Raw genomic sequence first — 16,328 nt, 5'->3', positions numbered from 1 at the left:
TTGACGTCATTTAATCGGAAAGTAGAGGACTGTAGGCCAAACTGGCCATTCACTGTAGGCTTTGAAAGGGGAAATCTGTTAAAGGATTGGTCCAGTTTCTTAAAAAAAATCCAGATAATTTACTCACAACCATGTCATCCAAAATATTGATGTCTTGTTTTGTTCAGTCGAGAAGAAATTATGTTTTTTGAGGAAAACATTCCAGGGTTTTTCTCATTTTAATGGACTTTAATGGACACCAACATGTAACAGCTTTAATGCAGTTTAAAATTGCAGTTTCAAAGGAATCTAAACGATCCCAAATGAGGCATAAGCATCTTATCTAGCAAAACGATTGTCATTTTTAACAAAAAAATAAAAATATGCACTTTTAATCCACAACTTCTCATCTTCCTCTGGTCATGTGATGCGCCAGCACAACCTCACGTAATACGTCATCACGTCAAGAGGTCACAGATGACGTATGCGAAACTATGCCCCAGTGTTTACAAGTGTGGAGAAAGAGGATTGTTCCGACGTTGTTGTATGTGGAATGATACTAATTCATGACTTTGTGTCAGTTCATTGTTTAAAATGGTTCGCAAATGTGCGTTTCATATATGTAACACATGACCTTTCCGAGGCATTACGCAATTACGTGAGATTGCGCTGGCGCATCACAGGACCAGAGATAGACGAGAAGTTGTGGTTTAAAAGTGCATATTTTTTTATTATTTCTTGCCAGAAATGACAATCGTTTCGTTAGATAAAACCCTTATGTCTCGTTTGAGATTGTTTAGAGTCCTTTGAAACAGCAATTTTAAACTGCATTAAAACTAATAAGTGTTGGGGTCCATTAAAGTCCATTAAAATGAGAAAAACCCTGGAATGCTTTTCTCAAGAAACATAATTTCTTCTCGACTGAACAAAGAAAGACAAAAACATTTTGGATGACATGGTGGTGAGTAAATTATCTGGATTTTTTTTCCTTTAATGCTTTAAAGAAAATATATCGCCTGCCAGTGAACTTTGAGCTTTATCATCTTTACAGGTATCATTTATGCTCTAACAGCCACATTACACACTAACTAAAGTTTAAAAAATGGGATCAGGAAAAACAGGACTTTTAAGCATTCATTAACACATCACTTATACTCATATTTACTGTGTTTTTATCCCGTATGCATGAGCTATGGCCAAATTAGGCCTGTATTAAATAACAGTTTTGGATACTGTTTTGGTTATGAAACATGCTGGAGCATCAAAACTCTCTTAAATGTCTCTTTATTACAGCCCAATATTTGTAAGTGCTTTTGGTGACCATGGTAAACCAACATATAAACCAACATCCTAAAATCCCCAAAAGATTTTACAATCTAAGCCAGCCTTCCCAATTAAGCACAGATGAATGTGATTTAACAGTCATGGCATTTCCCTATAGCTTTATATAAGGAAAATCTTTCAGCAACGGGACGGACAGCTGAAACCCTCAAGGAAGTCAATTTGTGTCAAGATCATACAGCTAAATTGATCTGTTTGACTAGTTTGCGATGTTTACCTCTACCTCCCCACTATTATCATTCTTGGACTCAATTACACTGTGCCCTAAATCCCTAAAGAGCTCATTTCAGAAGTGTTAACATAGATAATGTGTCACACCCTACGGCTCTGGTCAAGGCTAATATGTTTTGAAACTCTGATCTTCTACCCGTGCATTCCAACTCTGAAGCGCTCCACGTCTATCTGAAGGTCTGGCCGGGTGGAAAAGAAAGGGTTTGATTAAAAAAAACAATTCCCTTGTGCTAATGGGGCCTATCTGTTACCGTTTTCTTCAGCAGGAGACTGAAAAACAAGAGAGTTAATGTAGATAAATGAACTACCGTAAATGTGCAATTAGCTGTTATATAAGTGTTTATAGGAGAACAGTAAATTTACTTCATAATGTTGAAACTCCGACTAGACCGAATGCCTTTTATTTTCTTTAAAAAAAAAAAAGTTTTTGGACACTCAAAAATGTATGAATAATCACACCAAGTGACTTTTGCAACCAGATGCTAAGCTCTTTAGTCATTTTATAATATTTATCCAACTGGAGTCAAGGTGATTTTTAATGGTGGTATGATGTAATTTTCCCCTCGTGAGCACACAAGTCCACGCAGACAAACCACATACATTTATCTGATGATGTAAAACCTAACAAACTGCTTTATATTAATTGCTTGTTTAAACTATGTCGTGCTGTATTTATTTAAATTAAATAAAGGCTCCTTAAGGATCCATTTAGCCACTGCTTCTTCTGTGGCACCGTGAAGCACCTTTATTTTATTCACAAGTTTCTCCATAAACCAAGATCACAGTTTTAAACTAAAAAATACACTTACCCATGGAGCAATCGTCTCCAAAAAATCCCTCATCGCAGATGCACTGGCCGTCCACGCAGCGTCCGTTTCCTACGCAGTTATTCAGACAGCTAGCAACACTGCAATCTTCTCCGGAGAATCCACTGAAGCACACGCATTTGCCATCCACGCAGTGGCCTTTATCGCTGCAGTCGCCAGGGCACGTGAGCAGGCTGCAGTCATGGCCGGTGTAGCCTTCGTGGCAGACGCAGCGTCCGTCGACACAGCGGCCGTTATCGTTGCATTCATCCGGACAGGATGAGATGGAGCAGTCTGGACCTTCCCAACCTGGATTACATTTACAGCTGCACAAATCGGGCTCGTAGATGCCATGACCACTACAGCTGGTGTCCACACCTAGCACAAGAAAACAGACTTTGTTAATCTGAGATGCTTTTTAATTCATGCACAATGACTCTGTTTTACGGATGTATCTGATAACTGATCTGAATGCTCTTCATTATGTGTCTATCAACACTTAAACATCTATATTAGGGGTGCACCGATAAATGCTGAAATACATTAATAATATGTGGCCGATAACTATTCTGAATTGCACAGACGATCTTATTCACAGCTATTTCATGTACGTTACTACGGCTTTTGATCAGTAAGTCCTTATACATCTGAAATCACTGTTAGTTTAAGTCGTTGCATTAGAAAAAGCAACACTCGTCAAACATTATCTTTATACATATTCTTTATTATCATGAAAATACCTGAAAAGGTTCGAAGAACAGCAATATAAATATATCCTTAAAGAGTAACTAAACCCTTAACCAACTTTTTTTAGTTAATGATCTGTAAGAATGATGCTTTATTAGTGCTGTTCATTGATTTTAGTAAGTTTTTTGACATTTGGATATAAAGTGTTTCAATACTACAATATGTGTTGTAAAAACGTCTGAGTGCTGCCCTCTTCAGGCTGAACGGTGGCTACTGCAGTTGAATTTTCCTATTGGATGTTGGGTCCAAAAAATAACTCGTGACGTAAGCAGGTTCAAGCTCACCACGTCCTTGTTACGATCTCACCACATGCTTGGTAGAAGCTTAGTTCGTCCCCTCTATCTCCGTTGGGATCTGCCCACTTTTCTTGCATTTTTCAAATATTGCCAGTGGGTGGAGTCAGGCTCTGAACAGGGGTTTAGTTACGCTTTAAGCCATTTCCTGGAGCTGCGTGTGTAATGGTTCTTCGTCTACAGCGCATATTGAGTTTCTGCACGAGAGCGCCCTCTGGCTTTTGGATGTAGCGGCATTTCATGGTAATTCATTGAGAAGCCTGGCAAGCATCATCGGACGATATATATTGGTGCAACCCTAATCTATATGCAGTGATACTATGCCACATCTATTGCACTCAAAATGGAAAACTTTTATTTAAATACATTTTTATAAGGACACATTTCTAATTATATTTACACTTAAAGCCCTGTTTTCAAATTGTTTATGATGAAATAGAACGGTTTTGACTGAAATTTGGACATATGATGCTGTCCCGAGAATTTTCTCCACCTCTGAGTCTGCTGAAATGTCTTAGTATATGCACTGGATGGACACTGTTTAATCCCATAAGGCCACAGCAGCTGAGCAGTAGCCAAATTTAAACAGTGAAGAATTTAAAAATTGTGGAGAACAGTTAGCCGGGCATCTCTTTTTAGGGGTAAGTTGTAACTGGAGGTCAATAGGTCGCATGACAATAAATCCTGGCAGATGTATTCATTTTGCACCCACACATACCACTGCATACAGATTTAGCATTTGCTAAGTAGGTACTTCATTTAGTTCAGTATGGACTGTCTGTTATTTTAAATGCAAGACTGGTTTCTCTACATTTCGTGAGTGACCTCTATGTTTATACTAATACCTCCTTTGCAGCAGCTCTGAGCGCACTGAGTCTTCAGATAGGTGACCTCCTCTTCCAGGCCATTCACGCGATACAACAGAGATTTGAAGTCCTCTGAGTCTGCACAGCCACAACTGCTTGACTTCAGGCGTATGTTGTGTTTGAAGACGATGTCATTCTCCCCATTTACTGTAACTAACTGTCCTTCTGAAGCTTGGTCCTGGGACAGCTGGGCTTCCTGGGAACCCTGCTTACAACCAGAGTCAATCCTGTAGACATGGCTGAACGTGACTCCTTTCTCTGCCCCGACCGCATCCTCAGAGAACGCGAGGCGGGACAACATGAAGAGCATCCCCAGAAGGAAGAGACATCTCTTTGGCCGGTTAAATCTGATGATCATGGTTCCTGAAAGAAAACAGAAACACGTTGGAGGGTAATTGAACATTTATGTTATGTTAATAGTGCGGTAGACTTTTAAGAAATATTTTGGGTCTTGAAATATCAAATTTTCCTTATGGTTTGTGGTCTCACCTTCCAGTAAGTAGCTCGATTTGCATGCTGCCCACATGATAAAAATCACTGTGCAAGACATCACATTATGTTTAATGGAGCAAAATTTGTTTTACAAGGACAGTATTATAGATGTCTCATTCTACTGTAGGAACTACGTAGGCAGGACGGCTGCTTGCCAGACACATTCCACTCAACCATTAATTGCATATCCATGGCCACAAGGGCTCCTGGGAGCGCAGGACCCTTCTAACTACATGATGTAATCTCCCAGTGATGTCATTTAAACCTTTTTAATGCATCTCTATGTAAATATAGCATTATAAATGAAAAGCGAGTGCTTAGAGCCAACTGGGGTTTGTGGGCTTTAAAAGTAAAAAGTATCCAGTATACCTATTTAAATATATTTAATTAATTGTAAGTGTCTCAGCATGCATGTGTGGTCTGGGAAAGTAAAATATGGAAATAATGAATTCACTGATTATGTGGTCATTCAAAAGATGTTAAAGATGACTATAGAGGGTAAATGCATAGGGTGGGAGCAAGGTAAGTTGTCACATTGTTCAAACCTCCAACACTAGAGGCTCTATCTCAAAAATCTAATAGCCACTTTGTGTGACGATGACTTATTTAGTCAACTTCGTGTTCACATGTGGTCAAGATCGCTCTAATCTGACACTTGGCTTAAAAAGTAAAAAATGTTCACTTTATATTTTATGCAATACAACTTTGTTAGGTTTGGAGTTTAAAAATTATTATTTTGCACAAAATAGAGGAGACAATAATGTGTCTTTTGATACTTTTGCTGATGTGCTATGTTGAGCTAACCCTGAGATTTAGCCAAAATTAGCACACATGTAAGTTTGGGGCAAGTTGTCTTAATGACTTTGGGCCAAGTCGTCACATGCTTTCAGACTGGAAATAGTTAACCACAGGTTATTCTAAACCCCGGGTTAACTAAATTCTGTGTTATCTGCTTTGTTTCACACTTCGTGCATTTGGCGATGCAATGCAGGTTTAACCCCACAAAAGCAGGGCTAGCAGGGTTTCATAACCCTGGGTTAATTTCAGGGATAACCCAGCTCCTAAAATAACAAGCACGGTTTCATAACCCTGGGTTAATTTCAGGAGAACATCCCGCTTCTAAATTGCAAGCTGGTTTCCCTGGGTTAATTTCAGGGATAACCCCGCTTCTATATTATAAGCAGGTTTCATAAACCTGGGTTAATTTTAGGGATAAACCAGCTCCTAAAATAGCAAACAGGGTTTCATAACCTTGGGTTAATTTCGGTGATAACCCCGCTTCTAAATTACAAGCTGGGTTTCATAACCCTGGGTTAATTTTAGGGATAACAGGTTTCTAAATTACAAGCAGGCTTTGATAACTCTGGGTTAATTTTTGAGGATAACCCCGCTTCTAATTACAAGCAAAGTTTCATAACCCTGGGTTAATTTTAGGGATAATCCAGCTCCTAAAATAACAAGCAGGGTTTCATAACATTGGGTTAATTTCAGGGAGAACCCGCTTCTAAATTACAAGCTGGGTTTCATAACCTTGGGTTAATTTCAGTGATAACCCCGCTTCTAAATTACAAGCAGGGTTTCATAACCTTGGGTTAATTTCAGGGATAACCCCGCTTCTAAATTACAAGCTGGGTTTCATAACCCTGGGTTAATTTCAGGGATAACCCTGCCTTTAAATTACAAGCTGGGTTTCATAACCCTGGGTTAATTTTAGGGATAACAGGTTTCTAAATTACAAGCAGGCTTTGATAACTCTGGGTTAATTTCGAGGATAACCCCGCTTCTAATTACAAGCAAAGTTTCATAACCCTGGGTTAATTTTAGGGATAATCCAGCTCCTAAAATAACAAGCAGGGTTTCATAACATTGGGTTAATTTCAGGGAGAACCCGCTTCTAAATTACAAGCTGGGTTTCATAACCTTGGGTTAATTTCAGTGATAACCCCGCTTCTAAATTACAAGCTGGGTTTCATAACCCTGGGTTAATTTCAGGGATAACCCTGCCTTTAAATTACAAGCTGGGTTTCATAACCCTGGGTTAATTTCAGGGATAACAGGTTTCTAAATTACAAGCAGGGTTTTATAACTCTGGGTTAATTTCGAGGATAACCCCGCTTCTAATTACAAGCAGGGTTTCATAACCCTGGGTTAATTTCAGGGATAACCCAGCTACTAAAATAACAAGCAGGGTTTCATAACATTGGGTTAATTTCAGGGATAACCCGCTTCTAAATTACAAGCTGGGTTTCATAACCTTGGGTTAATTTCAGGGATAACCCCGCTTCTAAATTACAAGCTGGTTTCCCTGGGTTAATTTCAGTGATAACCCCGCTTCTAAATTACAAGCAGGGTTTCATAACCTTGGGTTAATTTCAGGGATAACCCCGCTTCTAAATTACAAGCAGGGTTTCATAACCTTGGGTTAATTTCAGGGATAACCCGCTTCTAAATTACAAGCTGGGTTTCATAACCTTGGGTTAATTTCAGGGATAACCCCGCTTCTAAATTACAAGCTGGTTTCCCTGGGTTAATTTCAGTGATAACCCCGCTTCTAAATTACAAGCAGGGTTTCATAACCCTGGGTTAATTTCAGGGATAACCCCGCTTCTAAATTACAAGCTGGGTTTCATAACCCTGGGTTAATTTCAGGGATAACCCTGCCTTTAAATTACAAGCTGGGTTTCATAACCCTGGGTTAATTTCAGGGATAACCCAGCTACTAAAATAACAAGCAGGGTTTCATAACATTGGGTTAATTTTAGGGATAACCCCGCTTCTAAATTACAAGCAGGCTTTCATAACTCTGGGTTAATTTCAGGAATAACACCACTTCTAAATAACAAGCAGGGTTTCATAACCCTGGGTTAATTTCAGAGATACAGTAACCACCGTCCTAAATTGCAAGCAGGGCTTCAAAACCCTGGGTTATTTTCAGGGAGAACATTGCTTCTAAATTACAAGCTGGTTTCCCTTGGTTAATTTCAGGGATAACCCCGCTTTTAAATTACAAGCAGGTTTCATAAACCTGGGTTAATTTTAGGGATAACTTAGAACGAAGATAACCCAGGGTTAAGCACAGTGTGAAAAGTTAATATTTCTGGTTCTGGTTTGAATTTAAAAATTTAAATCATTAATTACAATTAAGTAGTGTTCTACTTTTTAGATAATCAAGTGTGACAATTTACCCGCCAATGAGGCAAATTGTCACAAGTGAACATTCTCTATTTATTAGTCTACAACTCCGTGATGAGATAAGATATGAAAATGTTATGAATACAACATATGTGCCCAAAACTTACTTCTTTTTCATTTGGTCTGACATTTATACCATTCTGATGTATGGAGCTCATTAAATGTAAGACAGTGTGAAAAGTGTGACAACTCACCCCGCTCTCCCCTACTATAATTTATTACACTGTAAAAAGTGAAAAGTTGGATTTAAAAAAAAATACTTGAATTGGTACACCTAAAATAAAAGGTTTTTTTTCAACGTATATGTTTAAGTAAAAATACTTTGTAAAAAAACTTAAGTTGAAATTTTTTTTATATAAATTAATCCAACTTTTTACAATATAATGAGTGCATAGTGTAAATAAAGTACTATAATAAATTAAATGTTTTTTCTTTGATACACAATTAAAGGTATACATATACACATAACATATATAATGTATATAAAATCATAGCTTTGTTTCTGCATGAATTGTCCTAAGGCCAAGAATTTGACAATTTTTGCCATTATAATATGTGACCCAATTTTTGAAAATCCAGCAAGTCAATTTTTTGTGATTAAAGTCATCATACATAATATAAAGAACATTCTGTGAAAATATAAGCTTGAAATCTTGAATATTGACTGAGTACCGTCATGTCAAAGATTGAAATCAATGTGAAATCCATCTTTGATGCTCCAAATCTCATTAGATTATGAGACTGGATTTCACAAACAGGGTCACATATCTGAACATGCAGTAAAATAAACTCTTAAATGTCAATAAAATACAAAAATTAAAGTAGAACTTTAAGCATAGGCAAAAAAGCCTAAATTCATGCAAAATAAACATTAGATATAAGCTTCTAGCCATTATGCAAAGGTAAGGAGAAAGTCCCTGTGAGCCTACAGGACCTTAAGTGACATTCATCTACTTTGCTTTTACAACCAAATGTTTTACTGACATTGCAGAACCTGTGAAAACAACACGTTGAAGTCCCTAGGCCGCCTTATGTTTTCTTAATTCTGGTAATAATTCACTTTAATAATCCGATACTGACAAAACAAAACAAAACAAATGACCTTACATTTCAACACATGATTAAATAACAGTGTCAGGGAAATCTTAATTTATTTTACTTTTCACTCATTCACGCCATATACTTTGTTCTGAACGTGTTTGCGCGGAGCTCAAATATAAACGGAGAACAAAACGCATCAAAAAGCCCAGAAGCAGATGTGAAACGGCAGAAATGAAAGAAAAAGCACTCCCTAAAGTCCAAGGTAGAAATGTGCAGAAGCACAGAAAGATCTGGAATTCATGCGACATTAGAATCAACTAAATCCCTAAACCTTTTTTAATCCCTTTGTGTGGACTTGGAGAATTGTTTATTATACTATAACTGCAAGACTAAATCTGAGAGATTAGACACGTTTCCATTACCCTTCAATTTGGGTAAATTGAAATAACGAGTTGAAAATGCGCCCAATGGGTACATGTCAATTTCACAAAAACTCCTATAGGGCAGTCGCGGCCTAATGTTTAAAGAGTCAGGCTTATGGCCGGCAGGTTGCGACTGAGGTTCCCTTGAGCAAGGCACCTGTCTCCTTTTGATGTGTTTGTTTGTTCAGACTTGTAGTGTGTGTTTACACTCACTAAATAGGTTAATTAAATGCAGAGGTCACATTCCAAGTATGGGCTACCATGCATTGGTCATTTCATAACAGTCAATTCACATATATCGCAAAAAAATTGTTATACTCGTGTGAGGTGATTTATAGGCGATATTTAAAAATATATATATATATATATCGCACAACTTTAAAACTGGTGTTTTCCTGTGTTTATGGGTCACCTGATCATTCTTATGGAGCGGTATAAATATGGTGCGGTATGTTCGGTTGAAGGACAAGACAGAAGAAGTGTGCTCGACTTATTGCGAGAGAACAAAATTACATTTTAGTCGCATAACATCGGTTAATGGAAACGGCATCATTTTGCAATAGTTTTTATTGACATTTAGAAAATAACGCAGTTTTGTGCAAATCTTTAATGGAAACAAGTCTATTGTTAGTCTTAATGATCAATAATCATTGTGTGTTCCAACACAATCTTATGGCAATTCGTACATATTTTATAAGGTGGCTAATTCGTATGACCACACGCGTACATTTTTGTACGATTTGCTTTCACACCGTGACATTGGGGTTAGGGGTGGGGCTTTATTATTGTTTTTTTTATTTAATTTACTTCAGAAGAAATTTATACGAATTAGCCAACTCGTAAAAATACTTATTCCTATGAGATCAGGCTGTGTGTTCATAAAATGCTAGTTAACAACTGTAACAATAACTGTCAAAATAGTTGTCCATAGTAACGTTTAGTGTGTGTTTAGTAGGGCTGGGCCAAAAAATAGATTTTTCGAAAAATCCTTTTTTATGTAGTCGATTCAAAATCGATTCTCAAAGAACATAATCGATTTTTTTTCTTTCATATTTATTTCCGCAAACATTGAACGTAAGATTAACGTTAATTTAATTACTGGTCTAATTACCCTCTTTTTTTGCCTTGCGCGATGTTACCAAGGAGCGAGAGGTGAGCCTGTCATTCATTCATTCAGTGCTTAAAATGGCTGTTTCAGGTGCTTCATCGACATTAATGCCACCTTCACAAAAAAGTCAGAGGTTTGGAAGCATTTTAGATTTTGCAAGCAAGACAACGACGATAGTGTTGTGGCTTTTAATTTCTTTTTATTAATTACCCACTTGTAAACTGCCCACTGTTCTTTTTTATTAATATAGTATTTGTATTAAATCTATATTCATTGAGTTGAATCGAGTATAAAAACCGACCCGAGAACCGGAATCAAAAATTGAATCGAGAATCAAAATCGAATCGATTTGATAGCTTGTGAATCGAAATCGAATCGATCTGGAAGATCTGAATCGATTCCCAGCCCAGTGTTTAGTTTATAAAAATGTGGCCCTCAATGTCTCATTTAGCCAATAAGAAAACTAAAGATCAGATTATACAACAATTTACAAAGAAACCCCAGTAATGGTGAAAATTAACAAACATCTTAAAGGTAAATGTTAGTTATTTGTTGTGTGGTAATGTTACAAGCTCATCTGTAATGGAAAAACAACAGTGGCTTAAAAAAGCCAGCAAAACAGTAATCCAGTAAGCACATAAATTATTGATGCTGCAATGCATTCTGCGACTTCGTAACCCTTAACAAATCAGCAACATTGTAGTTTCATATAAAATTATTGTTTGTTTGTCTCAAAGGACACTGATATATCAACCGGGGTAAAGCTCAGGACACTGAAGACCAGTCCACAAGTTCTGGGCAGTAGTTTCAGATGAGCTCACTGGCTCTCTGAAGATAATTTGATTGGATGTGGTGAGGTCTGTGACCGTCCTGCTGTATCCCACATCACAGGCCCAGACGCCACACACATACTGGAGCAGCAGGGTCTCGTTTATTGCCTTCTGTCAGTGGCCCTTATTTCGTGTGTGCCGTTTTCCTCTCTCATTTATCTTGGAGAGCATTCGAGAAAGGTCTGCCAGTTCTCTCTCTCCACCTACCGAGGGGAGGTTTAAGTCTGCATGTGCATGCATAAACAAAGAGATGCTATGACTCTGTTACAGATATTGAAGAGTTAGAGATGCTTACAGCTTAGGTCCTGCATGTAGGCAGCCAGCCAATGCAAAAACTTAAAATTGCTGATTTTAAATGTTACATCATTTATATTTAAAGACAGCAATTCCAGCCCAGTCTCCTGAAGATGCGTATAAATAGCACGAAGTGTTGGATATGATACGCCAGTCCTTCCCATTCACTTAAACGGTGCATCTTTTTGGTCATTTTATTTATTGGTTTCTCAATTTTTTTGCTTTTTTTTACCATTTTCGCTTGGGGTTAGGGTTAGAACAACTTTTTGTTATACAAAAATGACATCCTAACCCAAACCCCAACTCTAACCCCAACTCCAAGCGACCATGGCTTAAATATTGACAAAAACATGGAGAAACCTGTATATTAAATAACCTCATTAAGCAAATCTAAAATCTAACCCTAAACCCAAGCGAAAATGGTTTAAAAAACAGAAAAAAATTGAGAAACCAATAATAAAACGCCAAAAAAAGATGCCCCATTTAAGTGAATAGGAAGGACTGGCGTATCATATGCACGCCAAAGTGGAATTTGGCATATGTATTGCACGATTTTTACATTTCGTGCTATTTATACGCATCCTCAGGAGACTGGGTAGGCAATTCTTACATTTTCCAATGTGAATATCACAACATCATAACATTGAGCTTTATTGAAATTGACATTTACACACAATTCTATTAACTCTTATGTGTTGTTGGGGATGTTTTCATCCACTAGTTTTTTTACTCTTAATTTGGCCACAATTTTCTCTCTGTTTCTGCGAATTGAATGATTTTTTGTGACAAATCATACATTTACATATATTTTAAGAAAATGCTTTGAAATGTTTCAAAAACTCAACGATATACTGTGGGCAAATTTACTAACCTACACACACACATGCACGCATGCACACACACACACACACACACACACACACACACACACACACACACACACACACACACACACACACACACTAATATGCTTTTATTATGGAGCTATACTCCATATAACGCAACGTACAAGCCCGAAATTAAGCTTTGTTTTGGCACAGGGTTACTAAAGGGTTAATAGTGCCACATGGTGATCAACAGTAAAAATGACAAATTTGACCTCTTAGCAAAAGGAAAAAGCAACAACATACAAAAATGCATGACAAAAAAATTTGGTTATAATGGAAGTCAATGGGGCAAAAACAGCCACGAACAATAAATGAGGGAGAAAAAAATAAAAACTGATGCTACACAAAAGCTAAAAATGCTTCAAAGCCAATGTTTTTACCAATCTTTGACATGCCCAAGACTGTGAAAAAGGTTTTTAAAAATCCAGTTTACAATCACTTTTTCTGTCATTTTTCTGTCATTTTGTGTGTTTTTTCCCCAAATCAGTGACACCACTTATGAACTTGGCAATTAAAAAAGTTAAAATCATGGAATTATTGTAAAGATTTTGTAGTTTTGATATGGTTGAGGTTGAATAACAGATTTATGGGAAAAAATTTGAAAAAATATTCATCTGATACATTTTTATAGCCGTTGAATTTAGTAGATGTTTTCATCCACTAACAACACGAAAGGGTACATTTGAACGATGCACAGGGGTTATCTTGTAAACTTTAATTGTCGTCCTTTTTTCAGGAATGCTAAGGTTAAGGGATTTCTAAACGTTTTTTTAAATGAAGGTGGTATTTGATACCACAGAAGAACCTTTTTTGGCTTGAATGGTTCCATAAAAAACCTTTAACAACCACAGCTGTGAAAGCTTTCTGTTTTACAAAAGGTTCTTTGCCATGAAAAAAGTTTAATTAGACTATAAAAAGTTAAGAAAGAAATAGTTCTTTAAGGAAACTTTGACTAAAAGGTTCTTTGTGGAATCAAAAAGGGTTATTTTATGGCATCACTGTAAAAAAAACTTTATTTGTAAGAGTGTAGACTTTTTTTAGGAAACATTTTTATATATATATTTTTTTTTTTGCAGTGAAGCCCATTCAGGTATCCGGTATTCCCAAAATGATGCAAAAACCAGAATTTGTGCACTGTGATGTTTAAAAACGTCTTTTCCCCATGACCATATCAATTAGTCACGCCTAATGAAATCCCCGCAACAGGAAATAGTAGAAAGGATGTTTAACAGAGCCTCCGGTTCAGCACAGAGAAGAAGGGCAGCTAACTGGCCGATGGCTGTATTCAGTTGGACTCATGGACTTTAACTCATTCATGGCATTCAGGAACTATAAGACCTTCAAGCAATAAGACATATACAACCAGACCACATAAATCATAATCTTGAGGGATTCGATTGAGTGATGGGCGGGAAAACGGAAAGCCTGTGCCTTCTCCTCTCCTGAGACACATTAACCAAAAGACAAAGATGGTCTGTTCCTCTGCATTTGAAGCCGAGCCCCAGTTGCACCATTAGGAAGTGGACTCAAGGTTTACTGGTGCAGAAAGCGAAAGAGGTGGTGGACTGCAAGCCACGAAGCCTTTACTTTACTTATCAATTCATCTTAAGATTAGGCACAGCCTCATTTAATATCCGTAGTATAGAGGCTCTCTTAGGGACCCAAACCACAAAATGCTTGATAAGGTTACAGCAGCCAAAAAAAACGGACTCTGTTAGTAATGCGCAGACAGAGTATAATAAACCTGCCCTTTACATCAGGCTGCAAGCAACATCTGCTGTTCATCTGATCTGGAGTGCTGATAATACCTGCAGCCAAAACAGTAGCATCTCCTCTGAAGGATGAAGCCTGTCTCTCAACGGCGTTCAAATTGGTTAAACAAGATGCATATGTCTCAGAAATAAGTTAAAGTGGAAATGAATAAAACGGAGAGATTGAGAAAGATGATAAAAGGTTCAGTTGACACCCATATTTGATCTGCTAGCAGATACTGCAGACAGCTTTCAAATGGTGATAGAGAAATGTACAATGCAGAAAGGAAAGAATTGGAATTATCAATTTTATATACATAAAGAAATTAAATAAAAAATGTAGAGATTATGATATTGAAAACACAGCTTTCCACATAAAATTATCATACATTATGTAAAGAATATTCTGTGATATCTTTGATATCTATAACATTGACTGAGTAAGGTCATGACAAAGATTAAAATCAATGTGAAATCAATGATAAAAACTAAATTTGATCAGATTGAAACTTTAACCTGGATTTCACATCTTTTTATTATTTTGAATCAAAATGTTGCATTTGCTTTAAGATCATATATACTAATAACAATTTTGATAATCATTAGATACAATATCAAATGTAGATATGTTAGACAGATTTCATTATAAAAAGTGAATTCACACAGCTAAGGCTCTATTTTATGACCCTTTATAATTACTTTCTTTGGCATAACATAATGAAGTCAGATTGATTTGATCCCATTTAATATTATTGACTTTTACCAAACGTTTTGATTTAGATGATATCACATAAAATTAATTTTTAGCTTGCCTATTATTTTACATTGTACATTAAAGTCAAAAATAGCACAGCAATTAATTTTACTTTTATGTCACAAGTAACATGTCAAAGCACATGCAACAAGTCAATCATTATAAAATAATTGATTTAATTTTAATTTCCATGCACAGATAATAATAAAACTACAGCTGTCTTACCTCAGAGTTTTCTCTTCACAGTATCCCTGCTCTGCTTACCGAGCGCTTATTTTTGCAAGCACCTGTTTACAAGCTCGGACTGAGCGTTCAGGGCCCTTCTGACCAGCACTGTCCCGACTCCTCCAGTCCTCTCTCCCTTCAAACACTTTAAATCTTCTCACTTCAGCCCTGAGCCAATGGCCAGCCTGGGTGTGGCTACCTCCAAAACTCAACTCAACCCTACACAACCAATCCAAGGGAGATAATTAAAGACTTTCTCCGTTTTACATTGTCTCAAGTTAATCTCATTAAACAACAGTTCAACAAGAGCTAAACAGCATCTCGTGGCTTTCACAGGTAGATCTTGATAAACGTTACATGAATTTTTCCTACCGAAGTAGAGCACATAAATCTGTTTTCCAGCAAATGTGATACGTTTATATGACAAATACAGCCAAAGTCAACACAGTCCTGAGCTTAATGTTATTAACCAAACTAGAATGTTACAGTGCCAATATTTTTACTTGTCTTTTTCTTTTCCTTTCAATTTGGAAAAACTTTAATAATGTTATAAGAGGAAATTGGATCATAATCTAAGTGATATCCTCTGGCCAAGTAGCGCCTATAAGAAATGCATTTTTATAAATGAGCTATTCATTTTTTTATAATTGTCTCTTTTTGTCTTGGAGTGAAGGTTTTGTGACAAGGTTTCAGAATATCGCCTCAATCTAATTTAAAATTATAGGGAAAAAACTGTATTTTTGTATTACGGAAAATTTCTGTAATTTATTGTGCACGTTATTTTACGGTATTTTTCCGGCACCCCAGCTGCCGGAATTTTATAGTTTTTTAAAGTTTTTTTTTTACAGTTTATGCTTACCTCTATCCCTGCCATTGTCGAGTTAACTCATCAATTATGAGAAAACGCTTCCCTGCCAATGACGAGTATTTCCGGCTTTCCGCAATACCACTATTATCTTCCACAAACTTATGCAACCCGTAAGAAATGCCTCACATAAAAGAGGAAGATCTTTGTGTATGTTTTGATGATCGCGTTGAATCTGATCTCTATCAAAAGTCCTTCACAAAA

General features: G+C 36.9%; 1 protein-coding gene across 1 annotated transcript in view; it reads right to left on the bottom strand.

Moving 5' to 3' along the window:
• The window catches only part of tnn (tenascin N), a 56,727-nt gene extending 41,310 nt beyond the window's left edge, over positions 1-15,417 (bottom strand). Inside the window, exons 1-3 of the mRNA XM_055201773.2 lie at positions 15,260-15,417; positions 4,243-4,626; positions 2,361-2,735 (exon numbers count right to left, since the gene is read on the bottom strand). Coding sequence (XP_055057748.2) covers positions 2,361-2,735; positions 4,243-4,621 — 754 coding nt within the window. The 5' untranslated portion in view covers positions 4,622-4,626; positions 15,260-15,417. The remainder of the gene's footprint in view (positions 1-2,360; positions 2,736-4,242; positions 4,627-15,259) is intronic.
• Positions 15,418-16,328: the final 911 nt, after the last annotated feature.

This window comes from Misgurnus anguillicaudatus, chromosome 2 (assembly GCF_027580225.2).
Source record: "Misgurnus anguillicaudatus chromosome 2, ASM2758022v2, whole genome shotgun sequence".
Lineage (NCBI taxonomy): Eukaryota > Metazoa > Chordata > Actinopteri > Cypriniformes > Cobitidae > Misgurnus > Misgurnus anguillicaudatus.
The sequence above is the reverse complement of the archived record's forward strand: the minus strand, read 5'-3'. Positions and strand labels throughout refer to the sequence as shown.